General features: G+C 34.3%; 1 protein-coding gene across 1 annotated transcript; it reads left to right on the top strand.

The window, feature by feature from the left end:
- Positions 1 to 2,170: 2,170 nt before the first annotated feature.
- LOC128183056 (uncharacterized) lies at positions 2,171 to 3,732 on the top strand. Its single transcript, XM_052851881.1, has 4 exons — positions 2,171 to 2,442; positions 2,541 to 2,714; positions 2,940 to 3,049; positions 3,275 to 3,732. The coding sequence occupies exons 1-4, from the start codon at positions 2,274 to 2,276 to the stop codon at positions 3,494 to 3,496; spliced, it is 675 nt and encodes a 224-aa protein (XP_052707841.1). The 5' UTR covers positions 2,171 to 2,273; the 3' UTR covers positions 3,497 to 3,732.
- Positions 3,733 to 10,116: the final 6,384 nt, after the last annotated feature.

Raw genomic sequence — 10,116 nt, forward strand, 5'->3', positions numbered from 1 at the left:
ATGTAATTTTGATTTATTGCAAAATGACAATAACAAACCATGAACCATCTAAAAAATCTTTAAAACGAAATACAAATTCAAAGCAGAGCAACACAGTTCTCCAAATAGATAGAGGTAGGATCAGGTGGCTAGGAGGAGTAAGCATCATCTGCTGACCGGTCACACCCGCCGCGTGCTCCTTGTCATAATTGGGCATGTCGTAATCGAGGAAAATGTCAAAATTGGGAAAATGTCATAATAGGGAAAAAACGAAACGTTGATGATTTGGATTGTTTGTGATGGTCAAAATACAAACCTTGAGCCAACACAGACCTCCATTACACTAAAGGTAGGATCAGGTGCCTAAGAGGAGTAAGCATCCTCTGCTGACCGGTCACACCCGCCGTGTGCTCTTTCGTCGTAATCGGGAAAAAAAATCAGAAAAGTCAATAGACAATTCGTTGATTAATTATGATCTAACAATTAGTATGGAAAACGTCAGTCAACATATGACCCAGTGGAAGATAGCTTCAGTAGCTTGCTTTGTCTTAGAATCTGTTCATACAAAGAGCATGCCCTTGCGTATCGAATCAACTGAGAGACACAATCACCATATGCAGGTGATGAATGTGATGCATGCAGTTCTGGACAGGTAAATGTTAGCTTAAAAACTGATAGGCAAAGTGTGTTAATAATTTATTACGATATTTACACTATTTTACACTATTTAAACAGTTAAATTGTGCAACATATTATAATATTTAATTTTCATTATCATTTAAACTAGTTTTCCAAAAATTTATGTTTTAAGCATGAAATATCGTTTAAGACTTCATGGTATTTACTAAGTATTGCATCTTTAGATAGCGTTGTTCAAAATATACCAGGATGACGCGTTAAGGTCGATTAGCAATACATGTTTATTTCACTTAAAGAAAACACATAATTTATAAAATAAAATTATTACAGATCACCACTGATATTGATATTGTTAATATCCAGATTAATTTTCAAAGCACAATATATGATCTATGCGCAGATAGGTTAAGGAAGCATATGGGCAATTTTTCGACATATTTTGTCGATTATATTCAAACTCGTGAGATTGAATAATTTTTTAATCAGATCGAAAACTTAGTATTAACCTATAAAAAAAATGTCAATGCAATACAATCGGGAAGTACATTACTGTTACATTGGTGCATTTTCAGTGACAACAATGACGAACTTACGTTTATTAGCATAAAAAAATAGAAAATCACTGCCCCGCGGTTTCAAAAATACAATAAAAAATACGAAGTGAAGCAAAACATCTTAGTTTGATCAAACCGCTGCTAGAATCCTATGCTATTCTTTATTAAATAGTTATTCAATAGGTTCTTGAAAAAAATTATCTCAACAGCTTCTCGAAAAGCATTCTCAACTCTTTTACAGTTTACATGGAAAACGGTATGTTGCATCAAAACAAAACTAAACATGGGATTCAAGGAGCACTTCTCAATTTAAGCATTGATCAACCTATCGATACGTGTAAAATTTGAAGTTCAATATTTTTGGGATAGTGTTGTTCTAGTCGGATTTTTATATCGTAAACAAATAGAAAAAACCTGTTTATGGATGTGGTAAGACTTCTTCAGACATTTCAAAAGATAGCTTTTAATCTCCAACCTGAAGTAGGGAAAGAGTAATTGCTTCTATGTAGTAAATGCATTTTATCCCTACTCCTTTGAAAGCATAAGATAAAGATACTTAAAACTATTACTAACGTCTTGAGCTGACTTTGAGGCTCCTTTAATCTATATATACCCAAAATATTTTATGTCTTTTTCATGGAGTTAATGCCCTTGAAATATTTCGTTAAAAACACAACTTTTGAATTATTCATCATAGAGACTCCGGGGCATTAGAAAATGAAGTGTTTACCTTGTAAATCAAAATGACATAACTGTCAATGGTCAAGGTCAAATGATTAAAAAGCATTCTAGATCGTTCAACAGTATGGTTTCTTAAGCATTTCAATTCTAATGGAAAAAATAAAACAGAAATGTATTAAACATAACAAATGGTAAGGTAAAAAAACCATTAATTTTTCGAGAACAATAAGTCTTCAAGTTACAGCTGTAAAAAGATTTTTAAATGACCTGTCAAAAATAAACGGGATAATCTAACACAAAAGGACATTGAACAACACTGATCTATTTACGTTATCCCAAACTGAAAGTGGAAATCCCAAATACAACATTTTTCTGTTTTCGATATTGTTTTATTGTTTAAAGTGTTTCTGACTGTCCATCATGGGGTCCGAGTCTGCTATGGTAGTATGCTGCATAATTTGTTTGTTGTTGCCTAGTGTCGTCTTGCAAAGCTGTGGATTTTTCTCTCCATACTGGATTAAGCACAACTCAACAACAGAATGCTTTAGAGGAGTTGTCTACAATATGGGTTGTCCAGATAATGTTGAAGGTAGAAATATATAACCTAGCCTCAAAATATTCAAAATATTTTTCAGTTTACATTACATTTCAATTGAATGTTTTGCAAATTAAACTTATCTTATTAAGGACTCGGTGCTGCAGTTCTTGGTCTTCAGGTGACCTCGTTTGTAATCATAGTCCTTACATCCATCTCAACCATATATTTTATCTGCTGTAACAGCAGTGATGACGATGATGACGACGAGACGGGTTGTTGTACAATACTTGGCGGATGCATGGTTTGCCTTTATCCAGTTGCAGGTAAATATATATCAATTTTAAGGTTTTTGATTTTAATTTAAATGATTCCTTGATGTATGATTGAACTGCTGACCAACATACAGAAATGAATGTTCCATGCATTATACTTTCATAATAAACGCCTTCTATATAAAAAGGAGATAAAAAAATCCAAACAAGAAGAATTGTCCTTGTATTAGGTGCATTGTAAACCATCAGGGCACATTTCTGTTTATTTATGTGCAGGAGTTCTTGGCTTTTCGGGATGCATGGTTGTTGTTGCTAATTTCGGAGACCACGACAAAGGGTGGGCGTTCTTCCTCTGTTTGGCGGCTTCATGTTACGTCATTCTTGAGGTACTCTAATATTCGCTTTATCTTATCAAGTTACGTTTAAAACAAACATAATAAATGTTCACGTGAAATTACTTTAAGATTAAGAAACTTGAATATTTGCTTTTTTCATTTATTTTGTAACTTAAATCACTGCATGCGATTTTTATCAACTTATTTTAGCAAGCAAGCAGATTTATGTATGCCATGAATAGCCTTAAATTAATATTACGATACTTTTCAATATAGATGTTTCTTTGCTATTGCATGTTATGCATGCGTGCAAAGAATGGAGAACAAAACGGTGGGGGTGGAGAGAGTGGACAGGAGGTGACGCAATATGGAACTGACAATCGTGCTGGAGGTATGGTTGTTGGTCAGACGATGGAGCACCACCAAATTGGCATATCTTCGACAGGAGAGATCATTGTTAGAAAACTGCAGTTCACGAGGATTTTCCACATCAGTTAAACATCTGTATCTACAAGTCAATGATCACTGTTTTCAACATATGTGATGCTTGAACGAGTTGTTATCTTTCTTACTGATAATAAATATCTAACAATTATAAAATTAGCTCAACTGAGAACAGTTTTGTAAAATATTCATATGCGGACTGTGGATAACAAACGGCTTTTTTGTACAATTGTTATGTTTCAGCGATTTGAAAGCTTTTTAAGAAATTAAAATGCAGTTATAGTGTTAAACTGTGACTTATTATTTACGGTCGTATTCATACAATCTGACCTATCAAAGTAATACTATAGTAAGCCTTTACATCTTATTCCAATTAAATGAATGTTTCATTCAATTTAATATAGATCAAACACTTATACTCATTAAACTATTATAATTTAATTAAAAATTAAAAGAAAAGAAAAAATGACATTTTTTTAAAACAATAATATGATAGCTCAGAACAAAGATTTCAAACATTTTTATTTATATAATTTAATCAAATTCAAGACAAATGTGCTTCTTAATAAGTAAGTAAGTTTTAAAAACTACTAATTAATAATTTTCTATAGATGCTAGGGCGTACTTGGCGCTTGTTTATCTCTAGTTTCCGGTGCGCTAAGCGGACTCTCCTGGTATTGACGCCTTACATTGCAGATCAGGTAACTACCAGTGTAAGCCGGTACCTGATTTTAGCTTGTTGGACCAGTCATTTACATAAATAGTATATGGTCGATACAACGATATCATTATATATATGGTCGATACAACGACCTTGTCGGCAAAAACAATCTTCCACTGGGTCGCATGCTGACTGGCGTTTTTCATACTAATTGTTAGACCATAATTAATCACCTACTTGTCTACGGACTTTTCCGATTTTTCCCCGATTACAACGAAGAGCAGATGGCGGGTGTGACCCGTCATCAGAGGATGCTCACCCCTCCTAGGCACCTGATCCTACCTCTATCTATTTGGAGGTCTGTGTTGCTCTGCTTTGAGTTTGTATTTCGTTTGATGGATTTGTTTTTAGATGTTTCGTGGTTTGTTATTGACATTTTTCATAAAGCATCTAGTCTAAGGACAGAACATACAACAAGTGATCCCATCGGGTTGCAACCAGCGACCGTGGGCTTTTGGCCTGACACTTATCACAACTGAGCCATGAGCTCTAGTAAAAATATAATCATTAAAATAAATAAATCTTACTAGTTATGAGGCTTTCCCCTTTTATCAAGTCTAAATAAATCTCTGCAAATGTTGCGAAGACCATCTTATGTAGAAAATAGCATTTGATACAAATCGTTAAGTTTACCACTTCACACTTGAAATTTTTTTTTATCTAAAGCTTCCGCTACTTAAAACAATGCTTATAATAAATAAATAATAAAAACACATGTCTTAAACGCGATAATTGTACAGCATATAATTATTACCCTTTATTGCTACATGTATACATGAACGTATATGAAATATACTTTTGTAAGACATCATCTACACAATAAAACTTTTACAAATATATTTAATGTACGCGACACCCCAGTATTTGGTGTAAATATAGGTGTAGAGATAAGTATCTCGCAAGTTGACATAAAAATATCGCATGTTGATATAAATAAGTCGCATGTAAACAAAATAATCTTGCATGTTGACATACATTTTTTAAATGTTAACATAATTATCTCGCATGTTGACATAAAAATATTGTATTTTAACATAAATAACTTGCATGTTCACATAAATAAGTCGCATTTGAACATGAATAACTCGCATGTTGTAGTACTAGTGATTATGTTGCATCTTGCATCTATGACATCAGAAACGGGTGTAAGTATGAAAAACAATTACAATAACAAACTGTCAAACATCTCAAAGATCCATAAAGCGAAAAACCGAATTCAAGGCATATTAACACGGACATCTAATAAATAGGTGGATACGGCATGAACAGGTGCCTAGGGGTAGAGATAATCTCCTGCCGACCAGTCGCCCCGCATTGTGCTCATTGTCAAGATCATGAACAAGAGGCCCATGGGCCACATCGCTCACCTGAGCAACAATAGGTATGATGAAGTCAGCTTTAGAGCGTTGGATCCTGCGATGAAAAGTCTTAAAGTTTTTTCCAAAGTATTTTTTAAAAAGTTACCCACATAGCTTAAGCTAAATTGAAACAAAATGTTGGGGTCTTTATGCTTCATTTGGCGCTACGGTGTATTTAATATGACCTTTTTGCACTGAAGGTGCAAATTGTACATAAACCGCTTTTCCCTCTATTTTTATTAGAATGAACCATGGCATCACATACAAATTTATACTATTTGAAATAAATAAGATTAAAATCATCATAATGAAAAATGTTAAATTTCTTCATCTAATTGCTTTTATGACCTTGTTGCACTGATAAAACGCTACTTTTATCAAATAACGATTTAACATGCAATGAAATTTTTTAAAGTCTCAAACTTTTTCTCAAATTATGATGAACTTGTCAGAAAAATCTTATAAATTCAGGAAATAAAACCAAAAGTATGGGTCTATTATGTAAAATTTGAGCTATGGCATGAAACAAGCTAATTTAAGGGAACAATTGGGATTCATTTTTCCATGACGTTTATGAAATATAAGTTTAATATGCCATTATGTGTCGATAGAAATATTGAATATTTGTAAAAATATGTTTTTGTCACAACATGAAGTTATCCTAATGCACAAACAATCTGGTAATTTTGGTCTACACTGAAAAAAAGGAAGCTAAAGTGGCGGTACTCTAAAACAACTGAGTTAAGAAAAATGTTCATTTTCTTCTTAAAAACCTTCCGCCACAAAATATAGTCCCCTAGTAACTCTGTAAATATGTTATTTTTTCCTTTACTATTTTATTTAGTATAGTTTAATTGGCATCATAAAATATGAATTTATGGTTTGAATCAATATATGATTCATAATTTCCAGAATAAAGGTGACCAAAAATGCTTACCCAAATAAAGAGGATCGAACCTCTTTAACAGAGTCATAATAATTCAAAATCGAGTGTTATCAAGTCACGTTTTAGTTTGACGCCATAACCGAACAAATTGAGAAACGCGATGTTTCATTGGACGATCAATTTCTAATCCAATGTAGAGAAAATCAAATGTTATATTCACCATCTAGGTCACGTGCAGGTAAATATAACGTTCTGTTTTTTCGAGATCGTTGTATATTAGCCAATCAGAGAGCTAGGAATTAATCAACCGTACTTTAAAGATGTTTAATGATTTCAAACTTTATCTTCATTAATTGGTGGATGAAAAAATGACAATAAAAAAACCGCCAAACATTAAAAAATCCATAAAACGAAATACAAATTTAAAGCAGAGCAACACGGACCTCAAAATAGATAAAGGTAGGATCAGGTACCTCAGAGGAATGAGCATCCTCTGCTGACCGGTCATACCCACCGTGTGCTCTTTGTCGTAATCGGTAGAAAACGGAAATGTCTGTAGACAATTAGATGATTACATGTAATTATGGTCTAACAACTAATATGAAAAACATCTGTCAGCATGCGACCGAGTGGAAGATTTTATTTTCTGACAATGTCCTTGTACAGTATCGACCATAAAACATACGAAAATATTACTTTAAACGAGACTGTTGATTGTCATGTTTTATCAACTTGTTCGTCAGTAGCCGGCTTCGCCTGAGAAAAAGTTCAATGTCTGAGGTTGCTTTTAGTAAAGGTACAGGTTTCTAGTGAAGTGGTTTTTAGAAAAAGGTATTTTTAAAAATTTTCTTATTTACCTTTTTGCGCTCCCCCCACCACGTTGTGACCCCATCCTAACCCCGGGGATCATGATTTGAAAAAAATAAATATTGAAACTATCCTACCCCAGGATGCTTCCACACAAGTTTCAGCTTTCCTGGCTGATTAGTTTCCGAGAAGAAGATTTTAAAAGATTTACACTATACATGTATATTTCTATGTAAAAGTTCACCCCCATCCCTTTGTAGGTCTACCCCGGGGGTCATGATTCTCACAGATTTGTATCTTCACTACGTTAGGATGCTTCCACAGAAGTTTCAGCTTCTTTGCTGATCGGTTTCTGAGAAGAGATTTTTGAAGATATATTCTATATATTCTATGTAAAACCCCCATTTTGGCCCCAAATCATGATTTGAACAAACTTGTATCTATCCTACCGGAGAATGCTTCTACACAAGTTTTCGCTTTTCTGGCTGATTAGTTTCTGAGAAGATTTTAAAAGATTTACACTAAAGATTTCTATGTATAAGTTTGACCCCCACCCTATCGTGGGGGGTCATGATTTTCAGAACTTTAAATCTACACTACATGATGATGTTGATTGGTTTCTGAGAAGATTTTTGAAGATTAACTCGTTACATTTTATGCAAAACTTTGACCCCCATTGAGGCCCACGGGGACCATGATTTAAACAAACTTAAATCTACATAACCTGAGGATGTTTCACCACAAGTTTCAGCTTCTCTAGCAAAATGGATATTGAGAAGATTTTTGAAAAAACATCAACAAATTTTCAATAAATCCTGATTATGCCAAATCCTGATTTGAAAGAGAGCGTGTACTTTTATTTTAACAAACATGATTTATTTTACCGAATGATACTTTGTGCATAGTTTGGTTAAATTTGGCCCAGTAGATCTGGAGAGGAAGTCGAAAATGTAAAAAGGTTTACAGTCAGACGGACTGATGGACGAACGGACGGACGCCGGACAAAAAGTGATCAGAAAAACCCACTTGAGCGTTCAGCTCAGGTGATCTAAAACGGAAGAAAAAGGCCGTTGTATAAATAATTGTCTAACAAGTATGAAAAACGTCAGTAAGCATGTGTCTTAATGAATCATTGTACTTGCTGACAAGGTCATTGTATCGATCATAGAATTTGCGTAAAGATGATTTTATTAGAGGTGCTTGATATTCTTGATCCAGCAACTTGTTTGTAAGTAGCTTGCATCGTTTAATAAATTGTTTGTATGTAGAGCATGCTCTCGCATAACGAATAAGATGAGAGACATAAACCCCACAAGCAGGTGTGGTATATTGCTACATAAGTAAGGGACGATGGAGAAATTAAAATCATCACGTTTTTCATATTTTGTGTTGTTACCATAAACGTCTTTTTCAGTAAAATATCCAAATATGAAACAGATGTTTCGAAGTTTGTTTTATCTTTTCAAGCTTACTTAGATGTATTGAGTTAAAGCTGACATGAATTCATAAAAGTATTTGGTCGCCATATTAGTTTCGGTCGCTCCTCTACTGCCACTGGGGTATATATACCGGTTGCGAAAGTTACGGTCGGTTGCTTTCCGATCGAGGTATTCACGTTGCACGGACTTCTAAATGCATGAACTGCACATTGTAGTGAAATGTAGTAATAAAGAATAAAGAAAACAGTAATCAATGAAATACAAAATATATATTTATTTTTTGAAAAGATGTCCAAGGTACCCGTATTATTTTGCACAGACTGTGCTGCCTTACTTCGCATGCACATCGAACACGTGTGTCGTTCATACAGAGTGCATGTCGTCTGCATCTTCTTGAAAACCCCGGCGGTACTACATCCAACACAGTAGCTAAATGATAGTAAATCCAAGAAAGCAACGATGTTACCATCCGTTCCTATAAAAAACGCTCCGTTTCTAAAATACATGTGATAATTGACATTGCTCGAACTGCCACAGTGTGTGGTTTGCGTATGTGCGATGTTACAACATACACAGGAAAACGGTCTAAAATTATTGAGGAATTTTTGAAGTATCTGCGCCTGGATTTCAGTCTTTCTTGTTTCGTCGTTTATTGGATATATCTTCCAGTACAGTGGTTGTCATATTATTTTTGTTTAAATCGCGTTTCTACACGTCTTTTGGTCCAAGGTAACGTGTTCGGGTGAATGAAATTCCTGAATGCAGTCAAGCATGAATAACGCTCTCGGCCTTATATAGGCGGTGTGCAGTGATGAGCAGGACAATATACATCGACAACTAATATGGCGGTAGTCGGAAATGAAAGGGAAATAATGCGTACTTATGAATTCATGCGCATTTGTATTACTTATTTGTTCTATAAAGGAACCAATATCATGGCGTCCGCTTTCCGTATATGTATGATATGTTGCTTGTTTTTGCCATGCACTGTGCTGCAAACTTGTGGTATCTTTTCCCCATACTGGATGCAAGATTCGCATAATCGTGGATGTTTCAGAGGAATACTTTACAGTGTGGGTTGCCCAGATTATAATCCAGGTAACCAGTGTATTTTAACACATGCATACTGTTTTAAAATGTTTATCCCAACCTTTTTAATGCAGCTAAAATAAATCATCTATTTATCATACGTCTTGGTCTACTTGTTACTGGACTTCAGATCTTCGCGTTCCTGCGCGGGGGTGTTAAGGAAGCATATGGAATCTGAGTTACATGTAATTCCTTGAAATCACAAATCTTACTAATTATGTACATATTCAAATATCTAAGCAACGAAACGTAGACCAAAAACTAATTTAAAATACTGAAGACAATTTTTTTTCAGAAATTAGTTTGTATTACGTAGATTTACACATTGATGACGTCATGACTAAAAGTTGAATGTCGTGTGAATTTGATCGGAA

Source organism: Crassostrea angulata, chromosome 5, assembly GCF_025612915.1.
Source record: "Crassostrea angulata isolate pt1a10 chromosome 5, ASM2561291v2, whole genome shotgun sequence".
Taxonomy (NCBI): domain Eukaryota; kingdom Metazoa; phylum Mollusca; class Bivalvia; order Ostreida; family Ostreidae; genus Magallana; species Magallana angulata.